The sequence below is a fragment of the Scyliorhinus torazame genome, chromosome 3 (assembly GCF_047496885.1).
Source record: "Scyliorhinus torazame isolate Kashiwa2021f chromosome 3, sScyTor2.1, whole genome shotgun sequence".
NCBI classification, from domain to species: Eukaryota; Metazoa; Chordata; class Chondrichthyes; order Carcharhiniformes; family Scyliorhinidae; genus Scyliorhinus; species Scyliorhinus torazame.
The window spans coordinates 157,240,585-157,263,396 of NC_092709.1; the positions used below are offsets into that span (position 1 = coordinate 157,240,585).

Sequence of the window (22,812 nt, forward strand, 5' to 3'; positions counted from 1 at the left end):
GGTGGGAACAGTGGAAACCCTTGAGTATAAAGAAAGTAGAAAGGTATTGAAACAGGAAATTAGGAGGGGTCATGAAAAGTCCTTGGCAAGTCGGATTTAGGTGAATCCCATAGCTTTTTATTCATATGTAAAAAGCAAGAGGGTGGCCAAGGAAAGGATAGGATCACTTAAGGACATGGGCGAGGTACTATATGAGCACTTTGCATCAGTGTTCACCAAAGAGAAGGACTTTGTGGAAGATAATTCTTCGGTAGGGTGTGTGGACAGTCTGGGTCATGTTGACATCGAAAAGGAGGTATTGGGTCTTTTAAAAGACATTAAGGTAGATAATCTTTATTATTGTCACAAGTAGGCTTACATTAACATTGCAGTGAAGTTACTGTGAAAATCCCCCAGTCACCACACTCCGCACCTGTTCGGGTACACAGAGGAAGAATTTAAAATGTTCAATCCACCTAACGAGCACATCTTTCAGGACTTGTGGGAGGAACCCGGAGCACCCGGAAGAAACCCACGCAGACATGGAGAGAATGTGCAGACTCCGCACAGACAGTGACCCAAGCCGGGAATCAAACCTGGGATCTGGTGCTGTGAAGCAGCAGTGCTGACCACTGTGCTACCGTGCTGCCCAAGTCTCCTGGGCTGGATGGGATTTACCTCCGAATACTGAGGGAAGCAAGGGAGGAAATTGCTGGGGCCTTAACTGACATCTCTGTGTCCTCATTGGCTACAGGTGAGATCCCAGAGAACTGGAGAATAGCTAATGTGGCACAGCTGTTTAAGAAAGGTAGCAGGGATAATCCAGGAAGCTATAGGCCGGTGAGCCTCACGTCGGTAGTCAGTAAATTATTGGAGAAAATTCTCAGGGGCAGGATTTATACCCATTTGGAAACAAATTGACTCATTAGCAACAGACAGCATGGTTTTGTGAAAGGGAGGTCGTGCCTCATTAACTTGAGACGGTGACAAAGATGATTGATGAGGGGAGCGCGGTGGATGTTGTTTACAGGGACTTCAGTAAAGCTTTGACAAGGTGCCTCATGGCAGACTGGTACAAAAGGAGAAGTCATGGGATCAGAGGTGAGGTGGTAAGATGGATACAGGACTGGCTCGGTCACAGAAAGCAAACGGTAGCAGTAGAAGGGCGTTTTTTGGAATGGAAGGTTGTTCCACAGGGATCTGTGCTGGGGCCATTGTTTGTCGTATACATAAATGATTTGGAGGAAAATGTAGCTGGTCTGATTAGTAAGTTTGCGGATGACACAAAGGGTGGTGAGTGCCTGGAGTGCATTGCCAGGGGAGGTTGTGAAAACAGATACATTAACGGCATTCAAAAGGCATCTTGACAAATACATGGATAGGATGGGTATAGAGGGATACGGCACGAGGTTGGTATCGTGACCGGTACAGGTTTGGAGGGCCAAAGCAACTGTTCCTGTGCTGTATTCTTTGTTGATAATGCCACTTGTCAGTATACTTGTACACAATAGGTTTATGGATGGCAAGACCTTGTGTCCTAAAAGTATCCTATGAATGAATTAAAAATAAATGGGAGACATGCACACTCTTGTCTTTGTACCTTGCATTGCAACCCAAAATGTTGTTTTATTTTCATAGGTGTTTACAGTGCATGACAACCTGGCAGTGACGATCTGCAACGAAATATTGAAAGATCCAGACTCGCCAGACACCCGTATTTTGGTCAAAACGCTGGGATTGCTTGAACTCTCTACAGGAGTGTCACCGTGCACAGAACAGTTGTGTATTCTCCTGGATGATATTAAGGTTATGTTTATGACCTTTTCCATGATTATAATCCGAAATAATTGGATAGGTTTCTCGTTATCAGAATTGGTATTATCAGATTTTGTTTTGGAATTTGTTGGAATGCGATTCTGTATGAGTCGAAGTATAGAATAGTAAAATTGCTCATTTTTGTTTTGGTGTAAGAAATAGCCCAAGTGTTCATCAAAGGAGAATAACTTGACATTGCCATCCATTGTTAGTCCTGTTTCTGGTACGTGCAAGCAGGAATTTTCTCTGTCCAATTGAAAGAAATCACTTAAGGATGTTGCCTTTTTAAGTTTTCACATTTCATGTTGGGTGAGCTTATTTAGCCCTTGACTTTCATAACCTCACCATGATCAGTTACCAGGGGCGGGATTCTCCGCAAACAGCGCGATGTCCGCTACCAGGCGCCAAAAACGGCGCAGATCAATCCGGCGTCCGGCCGCCCCTCTCCGCACCTTTAGGGGCCAAGCCCTCACCTTGAGGGGCTAGGCCCGCACCGGAGCGGTTTCTGCTCCGCCGGCCGGCGGGAAAGGCCTTTGGCGCCACGCCAGCCGGCGCCGAAAGGACTTCGCCGGGCGACGCATGCGCGGGATCGTCAGCGGCCGCTCACGGCATCCCTGCGCAGGGGAGGGGGTCTCTTCCGCCCCCTCCACAGTGAAGACATGACGAAGGCGGAAGAAAAAGAGTGCCTCCACAGCACAGGCCCGCCCGTGGATCGGTGGGCCCCGATCACGGGCCAGGCCACCGTGGGGGCACCCCCCGGGGCCAGATCGCCCCCAGGACCCCGGAGCCCACCTGCGCCGCCTTGTCCCGCCATTCAAAAGGAGGCCTAATCCACGCCGGCTGGCGAGGGTTGACAGCGGTGGGACTTCGGCCCATCGCAGGCCGGAGAATCGCCGGGGGTGGGCCCGCCGACTGGCGCGATTCCGGCCGACCGGCGCGGCGCGATTCCCGCCCCCGCTGAATCTCTAGTGGCGGAGAATTCGGGACACGGCGGGGGCGGGATTCACGCCAGCCGTCGGCGATTCTCCGACCTGGTGGGGTGTCGGAGAATCGTGCCCCTTGTTCCTTTGCCTCTTTTGCAACATACCTTTACGTTAATGTGATGTGAAGTTAGGTTTCCTGAGGTTGCTGCTTTATGGGTGTATCTGCTCTGGGAAGATAGTTTTATATTTTTTTTAAAAATGAATTGGCTCTTTCCTTCAACACTATTGCCACCCAGGTTTTTCTCGGGGAAGCTTTCTTTGAAAGTGGTCCCCCTTTTCTTTCTCTTCTCACCCACCTTCCAACAATGAACCTTCCAACAATGACCCTATTTAAAAATTAGTCGTGCAATATTAATCTGCAACTGCTAGGTGTCAGTAACTCTGCTATTTCCAAAGTACTTTAAAATATTTAGTAGCATTATCGATCCCATAACACAACGTTTACATTGTGACATTTTATTTTCTAAACATTAGCACTCAAGTTTCAATAAATAAAACTTAGCATTCAAGCAGAAGGTATGTAATGTCTTTTGATAAATGGACTATTTATTTTTGATATGATAGAATTAGAACTTTGTTTATGATTAGGATCTTTGATTTCTGTGAAAGGTTGGTATTTGCTTTTTGAAGTTTTGAATTTGGATCTTGAATATTTGTATGCTGATTGAACTAATCCCGTTTATAGGAATTGAAAAACAAAGTAAATCAGCGAGTCATTGAGAAAATTATGATTCACTTAAATGGAGGATCAGGAGAAAATGACAAGAATAGATACGACATAGCAACAGATAAAACAACTGAAAATGACAACGGTATGCTAAAATGTCTTAACTGTTGCACGGTAATGATATCACTTCCAACCTCCATCTTTCCTCACAATGCGCCTCAAAGCTATGAAAATGCAATGAATGCATTGAGGCAACAACATTTTTGTTTCCGCGCTGCTTGGGCTAACTGCTCATTTTCTATGTATGCAATGATACACAAACATGAACTAATCTTTGGGTTTCTCTGTTACGGGATTAGCTATGCTAAATGATCCCTAAGGAAAAGAAACCTGTTTACTCTTGCAGAACCATCCACAATCAATGGCATGAGTATTGTGTGTATAGGAAACCAGGATATACAAATCTAATAGGTTTGCTCCGAATGAAGGATTAAGCATTAGTAGATTGATATATTTATCTGAATAAGTGCACAGAGGAACTTGTTCAAGGATTGGAACTAGGTGTCCAAATGAGAACCTCTTTCCAAATCATAACGGTCAGCAATTTAGAAAATTCCTCTTAAACTTATGAAACAAATAAAGTGTCTTCATAATTTTACTTGAGTACTGAGGCACTATAGTACAGTGGAAAACTCAATGAAAATGTTTGGTTTGTTGGCTGTGGCGATGGATGCCTGTGACAAGGTCATTGAAAGCTGCACTAAGGAAATGATTAAACTGAAGAGCACACCTGGAAAAGCAGCTACTCGAATCTTCCATGTGTCCCGACCCAGACCTTTAATGTAAAGAAAACACTCAGGTATGAGAACATAGTTGCCAAGTTAAAGGTAGAAGACATTTACACCTTTTTAGTTGGCATTCAGTCAGGTTAGTCTTGTGAGATCTGCTATTGGTATCATTGTAACTTAGTGCTACCTCCCCCAGTGGTTGAGTTGTCAGTGTTTAAACTGGCAGCACACTGCAAGGCAATGACAGCCACCACTGAAACAACTAAAACGTTTCTGGATGGCACTGGAATAAATAAGCACTAACCGTGTTTACTGTTGCTCCTTTCAAAGCTGCTGTCGCGCTCGTTGAGGGAGTGAGACCTCCAAGATCGTTATTCAGCAAAATCCTCTTACAAGTTTGTCAGTACCAAAAGAATGTAAATGTAGATTATACAAATAACAAACAGGAAAGGAAAGCTGGAGAACCTAAAGCAAGAAATTAGAAAAGATTAAGTAAACATCCTAGAGTTATGTGACCTACAGTGCATAGAAGACAATGGCTTCCTGAGTGATGAAAAGAGAATGATATGCTCCGGAGGAGAAGAATGGGGACGGGGAATAGCATTAGTGCTAGACCAGGAAACTGCTAACTGTGTGTGTGAGTGAAGTGAAATGTGATTCAGATAGGCTGGTGCTAGTGTAAGGATACTTCTTGTTGATTCCCTTATTTCCCATTTCTTTTACTTTGTCGTTATCCATGGATATTTAATGGACATATACTTTTAAGTCAAGTAGAGGAAGTGGGGAACTCAAAAGTTGCAAAATAGTACACTGCTATGAAGATTTAGATTTTGAACAGAACTGAGACTTTCCGGCATCTGAGAGATGGGAGCGATTTGGTTGGCTGGTGACCAATAGATTGGCCAAAGACCGTATCTGCCCGGCAACAGACGGCGATTGGCTTCTATCAAGTGGGAGGTTTTCAGAAGGCCCAGGAAGGAATTGGAACTATCTTGGATGCTGAGAGAAGAAGTTGTGAGTTGCTCTCTCTCTCTCTCTTTCTTTCTCCAAAAAGGTTTCTTGCTTACTGATTTCTGAATCTGAAGAGAAGTCTTGCGATCTATAGTGAAAACCATTACAGACTGAAGGCAAGAACACCCATCTGAAGGGCTAAAGAAAAAGTCCATCTGAAACAGAGACATTTATCCTTTCACTTTTTGTGTATTTTCTTTAACCCCTCCTTCCCCTCTATGCCTGTCTTGTGTGTTTGTAGAGGGTGGGGTCGCAAGTTTAAAAAAGGGGTTTAAGAATTAGATAATAGTTAACCAGTTGTATTTGCTGTCTATTTAATTATAGCTATTGTTATTAATAAAAATTAGTTATGTTTAAATTACAAACCTGGCTACTGTAGTTATTGGGCAGCCAACGACTTTGGGTGTTTTCGAAGAATTAATAGTTAATTTCAATTGTGTTGCGACTCCAGGAATTGACCACGCACTAGCCCAGGGTGTCGTAACACTGGTAAAACTAAAGGAACAACCAGTGGACATTAAAACAAATACTGCAGATGCTGGGAATCTGAAAACAAAACAACATGCTAGAAAAAATGTTAACTCCATTTATCTCTCCACAGATGCTGCCAGACCTGCTGAATTTTCCCAGCATTTTCTGTTTTTAAACCAGTTGACATGAACACCATTCGGGTATATATACCCACATGAGAACATCCAGATGAAGTGTATGCTAGAATTGAAAAACTAATTAGAGTGAAAAGAGCTACGAGGAAAGTGGAAAGAGCTATGTGATTGTTATGGGAGATTGGAACAATATAGTTAAGAGAAGGAAGAGATGACAAAGAAGTAGCATATAATGGTCTTGGATAAAGATATGAGTGAGACCAATAACCAGTCATTTTTTAGAGACCTGGAATCTAAACAAATGCATAGTTTAGACATTGTTAAAAGGTTATGATAAGACTTCCGGGTGTGACGATGACCAGCTAAGTCGCACGTTTCGGCACCTCCCGTTTTAACGGACTTTTGGGCTCTTATCGGGAGCCCCAACGGCAATTTTCGAAGGCTAAACCCACTGTGAGACGACATAGAAGGGAGTCCCCCCGGATGTGAATGGACAGAAGAGATAATAGTGGCCAGATTGCGGAGGATCCTCTGGAGCAGCGGCAAAGAAGGGAAGCGAGAAGCAAGATGGCGGCGGAGGGAGGCCAGTTGGTATGGGGCCTGGAACAGCAGGAGTTCCTCCGACGATGTGTGGAGGAGCTCAAGAAGGAGGTGCTGGCGCCGATGCTGCAGGCGATTGAGGGGTTAAAGGAGGCGCAGAAGACCCAAGAGATGGAGCTCCGTGGAGTGAAGGCAAAAGCTGCCGAAAATGAGGACGAGATACAGGGCTTGGTGGTGAAGACGGAGACGCACGAGGTACTGCATAAGAAGTGTATGGAGAGACTGGAAGCCCTGGAAAATAGCTCGAGGAGGAAGAACTTAAGAATCTTGGGTCTTCCCGAAGGGGCAGAGGGAATGGACGTTGGGGCGTATGTGAGCACGATGCTCCATACCTTAATGGGAGCTGAGGCCCCGACGGGCCCCCTGGAAGTGGAGGGAGCGTATCGAGTCCTCGTGAGAAGACCAAAGGCAGGAGAAATACCTTGAGCAATAGTGGTGAGGTTCCACTGCTACAAAGACAGGGAGATGGTCCTGAGATGGGCGAAAAAGACACTGAGCAGCAGGTGGGAGAACGCGGTGATCCGCGTGTATCAGGATTGGAGTGCGGAGGTGGCGAGAAGGAGGGCGAGTTTCAATCGGGCCAAGGCGGTGCTCCACAAGAGGAAAGTGAAGTTCGGAATGTTGCAGCAGGCAAGACTGTGGGTTACACACCAGGGTAAACACCACTACTTCGAGACGGCAGAAGAGGCGTGGACATTTATTGAAGAGGAGAAGTTGGACTAGATTGGAGAAAGAATGTTTGAAATGAAGTAGTGAGGTCGTGGCAAGGGACTGTGAATCAGATGGGGGAAAATTTTCTTTGCCCTCGAAGTGGGGGGACATGAAGAAATGTGGGCGCCGGTGGAGAAGGGGAGGGGGAAGGAGAGAGGGAGCTGCGCCATCAGGGGCGGGGCCGAGAGGGAAGCGCGGGCTTTGTTCCCGCGCTATGGAAATTGTGGCGGGAAAAGGGGGTGCAGGAAGGAGGGGGCCTCACATGATGGGAGGCTAAGGATAAACGGGGGAAGCCGAGGTCAGCCAGAGTTTGCTGACTTCCGGAAGCAATATGGGGGGGAGCAACTAAGCTAGAGAGGGATCTAGCGGGGGGGGGGGGGGGGGGGGGGTTAACTGGGTTGCTGCTGCTAAGGGGAAGGGGGAGCTGATATGGGATGGGATGGTTGGGAGGGAGGGCGCCGTCTGGGGGATAAGCGGGTGCGTGGGAACCGGGTGAGGAGCTGGTCTAAAAAAGGGGATGGCTAGTCGACGAAGGGGGGGGGGGGTAAAGAGCCCCCAACCCAGTTGATCACGTGGAACGTGAGAGGATTGAATGGGCCGATTAAGAGGGCAAGGGTACTTGCGCACCTAAAGAAGCTAAAGGCAGACGTGGTCATGCTTCAGGAGACGCACCTGAAATTGGCGGATCAGGTCAGATTAAGGAAAGGATGGATGGGAAAGGTATTCCACTCTGGCTTGGATGCGAAAAATAGAGGGGTGGCAATACTGGTGGAGAAACGGGTATTGTTTGAGGCGAAGACCATAGTGGCGGACAGTGGGGGTAGATACGTGATGGTGAGTGGCAGATTGCAAGGTGAGGCGGTGGTGCTGGTGAATGTATATGCCCCGAACAGGGATGACGCGAACTTTATGAAGCGTATGTTGGGGCGCATCCCAGACCTGGAGATGGGAAAGTTGGTAATGGGGGGGGGGGGGGACTTCAACACGGTGCTGGACCGGTCCAGATCTAGGACCGGGAGGAGGCCGGCAGCGGCCAAGGTGCTTAAGGGCTTTATGGAGCAGGTGGGAGGGGTGGATCCCTGGAGATTTACTAGGCCAAGGAGTAAAGAGTTTTCCTTCTTCTCCCATGTCCACAAAGTGTACTCCCGGATAGACTTTTGTCCTGGGAAGGGCGCTGATCCCGAAGGTGGCAGGAACGGAGTATTCGGCTATAGCCATTTCAGATCATGCCCCACATTGGGTAGATCTGGAAGTAGGAGAGGAAAAGGAACGGCGCTCACTCTGGAGATTAGATATGGGACTGTTGGCGGACGAGGGGGTATGTGTAAGGGTGAGGGGATGTATTGAAAGGTACCTCGAGATTAATGAAGACGAAGTGGTCTGGGAGGCGCTGAAGGCGGTGGTTAGAGGGGAGCTGATCTCCATAAGGGCCCATAAGGGGAAACAAGAGGGTAAAGAAAGGGAGAGATTGTTGAGGGAGATTTTGAGGGTGGATAGGCAATATGCGGAGACTCCAGATGAAGGGCTATACAGGGAAAGACGGAGATTGCACACTGACTTTGACTTGTTGACCATGGGTAAGGCGGAGGCACAATGGAGGAAGGCACAGGGAGTGCAGTATGAATATGGAGAGAAGGCGAGCCGGCTGCTGGCCCAACCTAGGAAGAGGGGGGCGGCGAGAGAGATTGGAGGGGTTAGAGACGAGGAGGGTAAGATGGAATGGGGAGCGGAGAGGGTGAACGGGGTGTTTAAGGTATTTTACGAGAGGCTATATAAGGCTCAACCCCCGGAAGGGAAAGAGGGAATGATGCGTTTCCTAGACCAGCTGGAGTTCCCGAAGGTTGAGGAACAGGAGATGACAGGACTGGGAGCGCAGATTGAGGTGGAGGAGGTGGTAAAAGGAATTGGGAACGTGCAGGCAGGGAAGGCCCCGGGACCGGATGGGTTCCCGGTGGAGTTCTATAGAAAATACGTGGACCTGCTGGCCCCACTTCTGATGAGAACCTTTAACGAGGCTAGGGAAAGGGGGACACTACCCCCGACGATGTCGGAGGCGACGATATCGCTGATCCTGAAAAGAGACAAAGACCCGCTGCAGTGCGGGTCATACAGGCCTATTTCCCTCTTGAACGTAGATGCCAAGCTTTTGGCCAAGGTGATGGCGACGAGGATAGAGGACTGTGTCCCTGGGGTGGTGCATGATGATCAAACGGGGTTTGTTAAAGGGAGGCAATTGAATGCTAATATACAAGGCTGCTAGGGGTGATGATGATGCCCCCACCGGAAGGGGAGGGGGAGGCGGAGATAGTGGTGGCGATGGATGCAGAGAAAGCATTTGATAGAGTGGAGTGGGACTACCTGTGGGAAGTACTGAGGAGATTTGGAGAGGGGTTCATTAGATGGGTTCAGCTCCTGTGCAGGGCCCCGGTGGCAAGTGTGATTACAAATAGGCAACGATCTGACCACTTCCGACTATATAGGGGTACAAGACAGGGATGTCCCCTGTCCCCGTTACTGTTTGCGTTGGCAATTGAGCCACTGGCCATAGCGCTGAGGGGCTCTAGGAAGTGATGGGGGGGTACTTAGAGGAGGAGAAGAGCACCGGGTGTCATTATACGCGGATGATTTGTTGTTGTATGTCGCGGACCCAGTGGAGGGAATGCCTGAGATAATGCAGACACTCAGGGAGTTTGGAGAATTTTCAGGATATAAATTGAATATGGGGAAGAGTGAACTGTTTGTGATGCACCCCGGGGAACAGGGCAGGGGAATAGACTATTTACCGTTGAGGAGGGTAACAAGGGATTTCCGGTATCTAGGGATTCAGGTGGCCAGGAACTGGGGAACCTTGCATAAGCTTAACTAGGCACGATTGGTAGAGCAGATGGAAGAGGACTTTAGGAGGTGGGACATGGCGCCCCTGTCATTGGCGGGCAGGGTGCAGGCGGTTAAAATGGTGGTCCTTTCGAGGTTTCTTTTTGTGTTCCAGTGCCTCCTTGTACTGATTACAAAGGCCTTTTTTAAGAAGGTGGACAAGAGTATTATGAGCTTTGTGTGGGCTGGAAAGACCCCAAGAGTAAAGGGGGGTTCCTGCAGCGCAGTAGGGACAGAGGGGGACTGGCACTGCCGAGTCTAAGTGGTTATTATTGGGCAGCCAACGTGTCAATGATAAGTAAGTGGATGAGGGAAGGGGAAGGAGCGGCGTGGAAAAGACTGGAGATGGCGTCCTGTAGGGGAACTAGCCTAAAAGCACTGGCGACGGCGCCGTTACCGTTCTCCCCGAAAAAAAGTGGTGGTGGCAACTCTGAAAATTTTGGGGCAGTGGAGACGACATAAGGGAGTGACGGGTGCCTCAGTGTGGTCCCCGATAAGGAACAACCATAGGTTCGTCCCGGGAAGGATAGATGGGGGATTTAAATCTTGGCAGCGAGCAGGAATTGCGAAATTGAAGGACTTGTTCTTAGACAGGACGTTCGCGAGTCTGGGAGCACTGACAGAAAAATATGGGTTGCCACCTGGGAATGCATTTCGCTATATGCAAGTGAGGGCATTTGTGAGGCAACAGGTGAGGGAATTTCCGCAGCTTCCGGCGCAGGAGATCCAGGACAGAGTGATTTCGGGGGCATGGGTGGGTGATGGCAGGGTGTCAGATATATATAGGGAAATGAGAGACGAGGGGGAGTCGATGGTAGAGGAGCTGAAGGGAAAATGGGAGGAGGAGCTGGGGGAAGAGATTGAGGAGGGGCTGTGGGTAGATGCCCTAAGTAGGGTAAACTCTTCGTCCTAGTGTGCCAGGCTCAGCCTGATACAATTCAAGGTTCTACACAGGGCGCATATGACTGGAGCAAGGCTGAGTAGATTTTTTGGAGTGGAGGATAGGTGCGGGAGATGCGCGGGAAGCCCGGCGAACCACACCCACATGTTTTGGTCATGTCCGGTATTGCATAGGTTCTGGGTGGGTGTGGCAAAAGTGATTTCAAAGGTGGTGGGGGTCCGGGTCGAACCAGGCTGGGGGTTGGCTATATTTGGGGTTGCAGATGAGCCGGGAGTGCAGGAGGCGAGAGAGGCTGATGTTTTGGCCTTTGCGTCCCTAGTAGCCCCGCGAAGGATTCTACTTATGTGGAAAGAAGCTAAACCCCTGGGCGTGGAGGCCTGGATAAACGACATGGCAGGGTTCATAAAATTGGAACGGATAAAGTACGCACTAAGATGTTCGGCTCAAGGGTTCACCAGGCGGTAGCAACCGTTCCTCGACTATCTCGCAGAGCGATAAGGGAAAATAGGAAAGGTAGCAGCAGCAACCCAGGGGGGAGGGCGGGGGGGAGGACTCATTTGGGTCCTCGGGGGTTTTTATGTGTGTGTTTATATATTAGTTATTTATATTAGATTTTACGAAGTTACTATTAGTTACTATTTCTGCTGTTTCTTATTTTGTTGTTGGCAGTTGCCGTTCGTTAGCATATTATTTATTTCAAAAACGATCAATGTATATATTATTACAAAGTTGTAAAATGGGAAATTTTTGTTTTTGTTTGATGGAAAAACTTTAATAAAATATATATATTTTTAAAAGGGTTATGATAAACATGGAAAATATTTGACAGTCGAGGAAGATTTCAACTAGACTGTATAATGAGACAAAGGACGCGATCTACCGGCCACTTCGTGCCCGAACGTCACAAGGCTGGTAGATGTGTTGTTCTGTTTACTTGCTATAAATATGGCAGTTAATAGGGTCGCCTTTCTTAATCCTAATTATGAGTATGCTTTCAGAGTCGCCAGGTATCAAGGTTCAACCCGAATACCGATCAAAGAGCCAATACACCAGTTGGTTAGTTCAAAGTCAATACTTTATTTACACACAGTATGATTTACTCATGCACAATAACTCTACAGGCTAAACTATATCTATCACTAACACCTATACTTAACTTTGGTGTCCACTTAGGTCAGAAGAACAATGGCCGTTATTCGGATCTGAGGCTGTTGGGTTCGAAGAGGTAACAGGAGCACAGTTAAGGTCGTCCGTCTGGTAGCGAGCATTGAACTTACTTGCTTCTGGTGGTGCTGGTGGAAGGGTCTCTCCGCTTGAGAGCCAAATCCAAGAGAATGAACCTTTCGCGGGGGTTCCTTCTTATACTTGGAGGGGCTTTGCGCGCTTTTAGGCGAGCCTTCAACTTGGTCCCAATTAATTGGGCCGCTTCTTGATCATGGTCATCGATCAAAGCCAATAAAGGGGCGGGTGCCTTGATGGCTGGGCGTGTCCTAAGTGGCCGTTGGCCTTGCTTTGTTTGTGTCTTCTGGTTGGGGTAGTGGCGCCGGACTGTCTGGGACAGTATCGGCTACCTGAGCACTCGTTCTTTGTTTCCCGGAGATGGGCCATCAATATGTAAATTGACCCAGAGTTTCGGTTCCGTCTGCAGACTGCCTTCCAAACATGCATTCAGGCTCTGTGCCTGCTTGTTGCTTTGTATTGTCCATTTTTCCCTATAGGCTCTGCGAGTGTCCATTTTATATACTGCGAGTGTCCATTTTGTATACTGAAAGTGGCCACCCCAGATGGCTACACACCCTCCTTGTGATCCTCAACGCGAAACGTGAAGGATCATATTACTGAATCTTCTTTGTTCTCTGCCTAAGTCGAGCACCCGCAATCAAGGACAGGTTCTATCCTACTCTGTCCTATGGCTTGGAACCTTTACCTAAATTGCTTTATTTACATCACATCATTATAAAATTCTAGGGGGCGCTATAACATTCAAGCCTGCATTACATTTCTTCTTCATTTAAAACACGGGAACCTCTAACTATCCTTCTCTAAACTACCTTTAGTCAATCAAAAGAATTTACAAACAGTATAAACTATATAATAACAGCATTACATTTCTCTGTATCTTGGCGGTCAAGTACAGAATTTCGCATCTTTCTTTGTTAGAACAAACAAAAAAATTAGTCGATGCACTTTATTTACTTAGAGAGAGTGGGGGGTTTGCTGGAGTCCGAAAATAGGGGGTCTGAGTGTATATACCGGAGTGCGGGAGGCTTTCCTTCACCATTACCGAAGTTTCAGTGTCTGGATGACACTGCCGAGTATTGCTATGACTAACAGTGCTTCTACGATGTATGAAAGGGAATACCATTTTATAAGGTTGTTGCACCAGGTTGGTGTGTCAGTGCTGTCTCTGGGTGTGGTGTATGGCAGGGGTGGGAAACATTCACGGCCTGTGGGGTAGGCGCCAGGGTGGTCGCGTCCGCACGCAACTGTAGTGATCCCACAAAGATCCAAATGTAGATCATGATGTCCGTCTTCATGTTCTCTTTTCCTTCTTGGTTCTCCTCTGTCTTCTGTTGTTCTGGATTTCCTGTGGACACAAGCATAATATCAGTTTAAGATCTCATGTCTGTCTGTCTCCTTTTATTATCAATTGCCCATTAGAATTGTCACCATAAGTGTCTCCCTCATTTTTTTTTTTTAAACCAAATATTTTTGGGGACAAGACATCCAGAAAAAAAATACTGTCACAGTGCGGGCAGTCTCGCAGTCTGTGTGATCGATGCGGTGAGTGGGCGGACAGTTTCTCCGTCCAGCAGCAAAGTGTTCCTTCCAAGTATTTGAGGATGTAAATAGCATGTGGGATAGTGACCTAAGGGTCGTCGGAAAACAAACAAAACATGGGGCAAAGAGCATTCTTTAAACCACACACTAAAAGAACAGTAAAAGAGTTTCAAACCAATAGCTCCGAATAGGGTGCGTATGGGCCGCGGCGGGGCAAGAATGGGTGGAATCCCCAGGTAGGACGGTGACCAGTGCCGTAGGTGCACTACCCGAGCGTAGCTGACCAGATTGGGGGGTCCTCGGGCAGTGCGGGGACCAGTGCCGTTACTCCACTGCCTGGGTGACCGGACAAGAACGGAAAGAATTTGTGTTCGGCGTGGAAAACTGCCTCTTATGATTGCCGTCAAATCAGAAGAGTAGTTATGAATGGGTGTCTGCTGACAAACTTGTTCCTTTAACTGCCATTTGGCATTAAAAGAGTAGTTGTGACTGCATCAAAATGTGGCGTGGGGCCATGAATAAACGTTATCAAAGGGTCGTACACAAAACAAACATTCAACATTTAGAATAACAAACTAAAATAACAAAATCGGGCAGGCTCCATCAGAAAGAAGGACACCGTAAATCTCAATCGGTTCCTTTTTACCATCATCTGGACACCTCATTGCTCTGTAGCGAAAAGAGTCGCAAAGGGGCTCGTCTGGTGGGAGTCAGACTCTGAGTCATCACCTTCTCCCGGTTGCCACACTCGTGACTGGAGTAGCTGTGCCAAGGCTGCTTGGGGCGATGTGGGGTCTATCTCATCGTTACGGATGAGTGTAGGAATTGTCGCGGTGCCAATACTTAGTGTCTAAGTTTGAGGCGGTAGGAGGCAATCTGTCTTCATCGGGCGGTTGGTCCGGTTTAGGAGCTTTTATGTTTGTGGTCTCAAAGGGGTCGAACGAATCCTGTTCGGAGTCGCTGGGAGTGGGGCCTGGTGCAGAATTGAAATCGTGTGGCGGTCCCATTGGGTCTAATGTATCAGTGCCGACGCTGTCGGTGCTGGTCGAATGAAGGGAGAGGCGGAGTCATGCCTCTGGGGGTGGAGTCGAAGTGGTGTCCGAGGATGGGCTGGACTGGTTGGGGTGGGTAGGAATAGGTCATCCATGGGCGGGGCGTGTTTGTCTGCTGCTGCAAGTGAGATGTGGTGTGAGTGTGCCATAAGCCTTAAGCTGGTTTATGTGAAACCATCCTGACTTGCCATTAGGATAAGTGATCTTATAAACAGAGGGGCTGACTTTATCGGAAATGGAGTAAGGTCCTGCGAATTTGGGGTAAAGAAATGAACTGGGGTTGTACAGGGAGAGCATGACCTGCTGTCCGATTGAAAATTCTGTGGGGTGTACCGTTTTGTCAAAACGTACTTTACTTTGTTTCTTTTGTGTGCCGAGCCTAACTGCTGCGGCGAGCTGGGCTGCTTTAACATTATCGAGAATTTGCTGTACCGCTTTCTCATGGGTGAGGGCGGTGACTGTGGGGGTGGCCAAATCAAGCCCTAACAAGTATTCTGTTCCCTTCATGGGTTGTCCGGTCATGAGGGTGTGGAGGGTGTATCCTGTCGAAGTCGATACCGTGTTCCTTATGAACATGAGTGCAAAGGGGAGAACTGTGTCCCATGTGGTATTGTGCTGTTGCACCATTTTCCTGAGGGTTGCCTTGAGCGTTCTATTCATTTGCTCTACGATTCCGCTTGATTGGGGGTGATAGGCAATATGGAATTTTTGTCGGATGCCGAAAATTGTGAGGACGTTTTTCATGACGCGTCCTGTAAAATGTGAACCTTGGTCTGACTCTATACTAAAGGGAAAGCCCCATCTTGTGAAGATGTGCTGCGTTAGGATCATGGCTGTCGTTTTAGCCATGTTAGTTCTAGATGGAAAAGCTTCCACCCATTTCGTGAAGGTGTCGATTACTACCAGCACATACTTAAAACCATTTTTGCAGGCGGGTAGGTCCTATGTAATCAATCTGTCAATTTGTCCAGGGGCCATTAACAGGGCGGGTGTGACTGAGCTGACCTTTCTTCGCATACCTGTCTGGATTGTTCTGGGCGCAAATCAAACAGTTTTCAATGTAATGCATTACATTGGATTTTAAATCGGGCCACCAGCAGAGAGGTCTGAGGTGGGCAAGCGTTGCATCTATCCCTTGGTGTCCATGGTTGTCATGGAACTGGCAGATAATTTGATTTCTATCTTGGGTGGGGACCACATAAATACCATCTTTTAAAATTATGCCATTGTGTGCTGTTAAAGCGTTTCTGTACATATCGTAGGGGGCTGGGAAGTTACCTTTTAAAACTTCCCTGAGCTTTTCGTCTTTCTTTTGGGCTTGAGCTAAATCTTGAATGTTGGTCTGTGAGACCTGAACCGCGTGTATTGGGGCACTCTCGGGAGGGATTCCAAAAGTGACCGTGTCTGGAACCTGCCTTTGCTAGGGCGTCTGCCTCAACGTTACCGGGGGGGTGGGGTGGGGAAACGATGGTGGCTACGAACTTTAATGATACCGTATTTACGATCTTTAGCTGTCCTGAGGATATGCTGGAGTAATGGGGCTGAGGGTAGGGGTTTTCCATCCGCGGAAACAAAATCTCTAGATTCTCACAGGGGTAGGAACTCCGTTAAACTATTGCAGACATATAGGATGTCTGAGTATATGTCGGCCGGGGACAGGAACGAGTTGGGATGCTATACAATGTATGCTACGGCTGCTAATTCTGCTGCCTGCGAACCTAGATGTCCAGGCAATTTCAATGATATCTCCTCTAACGTGTGTCCCTGCGTGCCCTCTACATAAATGCCATAACCAGTGATCCGTTTGCCGTTTAAAACTGTGAAGGAGCCATCCACATAAATCCTAAGAGCTGCGCATGTGTCTGTGGGCTGGGGTCTCTGGGGTGTAGTACCTGGTTTCGGGGGAGCTGATTTGGGTACAAAGTGTCCTGTGTTGTGTCTGGTGGTAATGATCTCACACTCGTGGGGTGCCAGCGTACTGTAAATTGTCTGCTAGAAACTTGTGTGTCTTAATTCTTTTAACCGTAATGTCCCGTCCTTGTAAGAGTAGGGTCCATCGTGCTACGTGAATTTGGCTGACTGTGCCGTCCTTTAGTCTACCGTCTAATAGAAGTTGGGTTGGGGTGTGCTCTGTTAAAATGGTTACGGGGTTGAGTCCTGTTATGTACGCAAAGTACTGAACAGCCCAAAAAACTGCGAGCAAGTGCCTTTCGCAGGCAGAAAATCCTTGCTCTACTGGATCGAGAACTCGTGAGGCGTATGCTACGAGGCCTAAACGATCGTGTCTTTCCTGAAGGAGCATGGCCGAAAGGGTTCGATCGGTGGTGCAACCTCAATTGCGTATGGGGCGAGTGGATCTGGGACCTGTAATGCGGGAGCTGTGCTGAGGGCTCGTTTTAATGCATCCACGGCATCGGTGTGCTGTGGAAGCCATTCCCATGGGGCTTGCTTTTTTAGGAGTTCAGAAAGAGGAGCTGCCTTTGTGGCAAAACCGTCTTATGTGGTTCCTGCAGTAGCCAACCTAGAAATGACCGGAGGGCTGTGACGTTATGGGGAAAGGGTAATTTAACAATGGAGTCAATGCGGTTTTGCTCGATTTCGCGTTTGCGATGGGTGATTACTGTGCCTAAATAAATGACCTTTTCTTGTTGAATCTCGGCCTTTTTGGGGTTTACCTTAAATCCGATTTTGTGAAGGACTCCTAATAATTCGGTGAGAAGCGAAATGTGCTCTCCCTTAGTGTCTGTCTGTAGAAGACAGTCGTCGGCATACTGGACGAGGCAATCGGGTCGGAATAATTTAGCTAATCCATTTGCCAGCTGTCGGTGGAAAATGGAGGGGGAGTTGTGGAAGCCTTGTGGTAGGCACGTCCATGTGTATTGCTGTCCCTGGAAGGTGAAAGCAAATTTGTATTGGCACGCTTTCTCCAATGGAATGGACCAAAAGACGTTGCTGATGTCCAAAACCGAGAGAAATTTTGACGGGTCCCTGTTTTAACATTGCCTCGGGACACGTGGCTACGGTGGGGGCTGCTAATGGGGTCACTTTGTTTAGTTCTCGATAATCGATGATCAGTCGCCATGAGCCATCGGGTTTCCTGACGGGCCAGATTGGGGCATTGTTAGTTGTGGCTACTGAACAAAGTACGCCTTGGTCAAGCAAACTCTGGATGACCTTTGCAATTTCTCCCTCTGCTTGTTGGGGAAAACCGTACTGTTTTGGGGGCTTGGGGTCAGATCCTGTAATGTTTACTAAACCTGCTATCTTGCCGCAGTCATGCTTGTGCTGGGCAAAAGAAGCTTTGAGTCTCTGTAAAACGTGTCTAATGTCTTTTTTCTGACTAATGGTTCGTGGATCAAACCAGAAGTCTCCTACTGCACAAATCTTGTGTGCGTAGTCTCCAACTGTGAGTGTGGCGGTGGCTCGTGCTGCCTTTGCCATTCTCCCCACACATTTATTTACGGGATTGAACGAAAGATTGTGGGGGCTCATAAAGTCTATCCCCAAAATGTGTTCGGCTGTCTGGGGTAGAACAACGGGGTGCTTGGTTTTAATGTTGCCTATCTGAATCGCCACAGGGACTGTAATGTGTCCCTGCTGCAAGTGCCCTGTGAAGCCGCTGAGGGTAATGGTGGCTGTGGTGCGCCATGTCTCCCGTTGGAACATTGTGGAGGGGTTTCCTGTGTCCCAATGAAATTCTATAGGGTGTCCCCGGACTGTGCCTGCTGCTACCAGTCTTCCGGATTTGTCCCAAAGTGTGTCGCAGACCCAAGTTGGGGAGTCCGAACACCGTCAATCGGTGCCGTTCATGTCTGCGTTCTCGGAACGGGCTAACACTATGAATGGGCTTGGCTGTTTTTATTTAGGGTATTTGTTTGCTGGTTTCGCTGCTGTTTCTGGGGGGGCTTGACATTCTCGTGTGTAATGTCTTAACTGTCCACAATTGTAGCACTCTTGGGGTTTAGGCTGCTGTGGGCTGTTTCTTCCCTCGTTTACCATGCGGAGTTCTGATGTGTCCTGACTGGGTGCATGTTAGCATCTGCCTGCTCTTCATCTGCTTTTCCGTAATCTGACTTTCCCTGAAGGGACTTTTCCTAAGCTCGGGATAATCTTTTTAAAACCCATTTCTCATTGTGTGTATCGTCTGACGGGTCATAATTGGCGCAAGCTCTCTGTCCTGCTTCGGTCGCGTGGGAGACTAGGATTCAAGTCCATTTGGCCATATTCTCTGGTGTCAAATGGGCACGGGCTAACTCTCCAAATACTGCTGTGAAATGAGCCAAAGGCGTCCAGCAAACGCTGTTGGGTGCTCGGTCTTTTTCTGCCTACATTTATTGAGGCCTTCTATGGGATCTCCCTTAATGTAGCCGATCGCACCTAGGATCGCTGCAAGCATTTCTTGGAGGGTGCCTCCTCCTACATTTTGTGGGTCGGGAAGGGCTGCCACGACTGAAGGGTCGAGGCTCAAAACTGTGAGCATAATCGTCCAGGCCGTACATGGTCGCCTGTTGTTTAACCTTAGCAAAATAATGGTGCGGGTCCGATGTGGGTTGGAACGGGGTTATTTTGTCACACGCGTCCCTTAATTGAGTGATGGTTAATGGGGTGGTGTACAGAAAATCGGGGTCTCCGTTTGTGGTGGCCCTGCGCTGTGTGGTGACAGGGTTCATGGGATTGTGCTCTACCTGTGCAGTCGGGGGTGGGGGTGCTTTCCTTTTCTGAGTTTTATCCTGAGTACATGTTCCCTGTACATAGTGATGGGCAGTTTCATTTATCTCTTGCCAATCGGGGCCATTGTCCTGATCTATCTGGGGTCCAAATGTATTCTGGAAACCATTTTGTACAGAGAGCAGGGATTGCAGGTCTGCAATTTGCTTTTGGCATTTGGCGTGGTCTACCGTAACTCTGCCTTTGTTCCGTCGTGGAACTGTGGAGTTCTCGGAGGGCTGCTTTTAAATCCTGGCATTGTTTCTTTAATTGCTCAATCTTCTCGTACCAACAACGCGTGTTGCGTGTCTTGGGTAGGCCTTATCATATTGTGACTGAAAGCTGCTTGGGTGAGCGAGACGGGTGTGCCCGTTTGACATCCGCCATCTCCTTGTCCTTCGCTGCTAACTGCTCTCTAAGTTGCCTGTTAACTTTTTCGCACTCACTAACGTCGCCCTCACTATTCTTCTCTCTTGTCTTGAATCTCTCTGCGGAGCGTCTTCACGACCTCCTTTGTGCCAAGCAGGACACGATTGCCATCGGCTTACGAGCTTTCCCTAAGCTTTTCTTATGAATCTCAGTCAGGTTCTCCCACCAAGTATGTCCTATACTTCCGGGACCTGTTTCCTCATTTGCACAAAATTTGCTCCAAAGGGGCCATCCTTTCCTTTTTAGATATTTCCGAATTTCCTCTTCCCATATGGGACACTGCCCTGCTCTATTGGTCGCTGCGACCTCGAATTCCTGGGGGGTTCATAAGGCTTTCATTGCCATCTCTATTGTTATCTATGGCTTTCTACCGTAAATTTGGAACGGGGGGAATAAAGCGATGATGCAAACACTGGTACTGCTCAGGCTAATTTCCGGTCTACAAAACTCCCGACAGTTTTACGCAACAAAATTTATCAAGGTTACCTTATATCCCTTGTTAGTACGCATGCAAATAACACAGTTCCGAATCTTGGCGGTTTGATCGATATTGGTCTTACGCTTGTGGTTTTCTTTTTCCAATTGGGTTTCTAATTCAAATTTGGGTTCTCTCGGAGTGACAAAGCCACTTCTAGGTCGAGTCCCGTCAGATGTCGTCAGTAACTGTTGCTCTGTTTACTTGCTATAAATATGGCAGTTAATAGGGTCACCTTTCTTAATCCTAATTACAAGTATACTTTCAGAGTCGCCAGGTATCTCTCGATACCGCCACAAGGTTCAACCCGAATACCAATCAAAGAGCCAATACACCAGTTGGTTAGTTCAAAGTCAATACTGCTTTATTTACACACAGTATGATTTACTCATGCACAATTACACTACAGGCTAAAGTATATCTATCACTAACACCTATACTTAACTTCGGGTGCCCACTTAGGTCAGAGGAACAATGGTTGTTCGGACCTGAGGCTGTTGGGTTCGAAGAGGTAACAGGAGTACAGCTAAGGTCGTCCGTCTAGTAGTGAGCGTTGAACTTGAACTACTTGCTTCTGGTGGTGCTGGTGGAAGGGTCTCTCCGCTTGAGAGCCAAATCCAAGAGAGTGAACCTTTCGCGGAGGCTCCTTCTTATACTTGGAGTGGCTTTGCGCGCTTTTAGGCGGGCCTTAAACTTGGTCCCAATTAATTGGGCAGCTTCTTGATCATTGTCATCGATCGAAGCCAATAAAGGAGCAGGTGCCTTGATGGCTGGGCGTGTCCTAAGTGGCCGTTGGCCTTGCTTTGTTTGTGTCTTCTGGTTGGGGTAGTGGCGCCGGACTTTCTGGGACAGTATCGGCTACCTGAGCACTCGTTCTTTGTTTCCCGGAGATGGGCCATCAATATGTAAATTGACCCAGAGTTTCGGTTCCGTCTGCAGACTGCCTTCCAAACATACATTCAGGCTCTGTGCCTGCTTGTTGCTTTGTATTGTCCATTTTTCCCTCTAGGCTCTGTGAGTGTCCATTTTGTATACTGAAAGTGGCCATCCCAGATGGCTACAGATGCCAGGTGTGGCCTCCCGCGGGTTTCCTGTCAGCCACTACACCTTGCGGGATCTACCCAAGTCCCGCACGGCGGCACGATCAGAATGCTACACATGCTTAAGTATGTTTTGATCCTATTTAAGAGTACTCACCCAACATCTAATGGCCTCCCCAGGGAGTCCCCAGCCGGGCACCCTCCAGTACTGGTCCACACAAACATGGACCAGGCAGAACATCAACCTGGGGGGTCTACCAGGGCCACAGGAAGCCCCTGGATGGCCAGTGATAGTGCAGGGTGGCCCCCTGGATGCAGGCACCGTGGCACTGCCAATGTGCCTGGGTGGAACTTCAAAGCCAGCAGCAGCACTCCCAGGGTAGTAATGCCAGGATTCCGAGGTGCCAGGGTGGCACTGCCAATGGTCAGGGCCTGAGGGGGGGCTATGCCCATGAAAGGAAGATGGAGGGGGAGGGTGCAGGGTAGGTATGAAGGGGCCTCTGGAAGGTTGGGGGTGATGATGGGTGGGGTCCTGGAAGGGGGCAGGGGCTTGAAAGGGATGTGGGAAGACACAAAAAGGGGCGCACTCTGCGACCCCATAGCGGTGTGCCCTCACTTGGGCGGCGTGGGGAACTGCCCATATCGGTGGGGGGTGGGGGAGACCCACAAGCTCACTTAGAGATCAGGGCACCCTTTCAATATGGCGGCCCGATCTCTGAGGAGCCGTTCTGGCCAATGAGTTCAGCTCCCAGTGATTTAAAATAATTAGAAGTGTGCGCTAAACCGGTGAGAAACTCCCCAGGGCCCCAAAAAATGACTGTGGTTCGATGGTGATGGGGAGCTCGCCGACAGAGCTGGTGGGAAAATCCCAGAACTCTCCATAAATGAACTTAGAAACCTTTTTGTTAGATCACGGCCAAAGATACAGGAAGAGTGTTAAGAACTCTAATCTGGGAGCTGGGGCAGACTCTGATCATAATCTTGTGAAAATGGAAACTATTCCAATTGAAGAAGATCCACGGTGGAAATGCAGAAAATGGTGGAACCTAGAGAGGCTGAAACGAGTAAGTGAAGAATTTGTAAATGAAGTAAACAAAACACCGGCTAGAAAAAAATAAAGGCATCAATGAGCAATGGAAATGGAAGAAACTGTCAAGGAAGAACAGGCAAATAGAATAGAATGTTTGATGAAAAAGGATGAAGAAACCATTACTTATGATTGCAATGTTGCAAAAGATGGAAGAATGGAGAAAATTAATATCGATACTGAAGAAGGCCACCTGAAATACAGACACTTGCATAACGATGTAGAAGAGGAACTGAAAAGGCACAGAACAATGGTTAAAATAGCAGTGTGATTTACTGGAAGGTAAACAACAGTAGAAAATAAGGGA

At 48.0% G+C, this 22,812-nt stretch overlaps 1 protein-coding gene across 8 annotated transcripts in view; it reads left to right on the plus strand.

Moving 5' to 3' along the window:
* Nucleotides 1–22,812, plus strand: part of ncapg (non-SMC condensin I complex, subunit G) — a 129,936-nt gene that overhangs the window by 89,558 nt on the left and 17,566 nt on the right. For all 8 annotated transcript variants that reach the window (XM_072496455.1, XM_072496456.1, XM_072496460.1 and 5 more), the window contains 2 exons: nucleotides 1,618–1,785; nucleotides 3,463–3,589. In XM_072496455.1, the coding sequence (XP_072352556.1) occupies nucleotides 1,618–1,785; nucleotides 3,463–3,589 (295 nt within the window). The remainder of the gene's footprint in view (nucleotides 1–1,617; nucleotides 1,786–3,462; nucleotides 3,590–22,812) is intronic.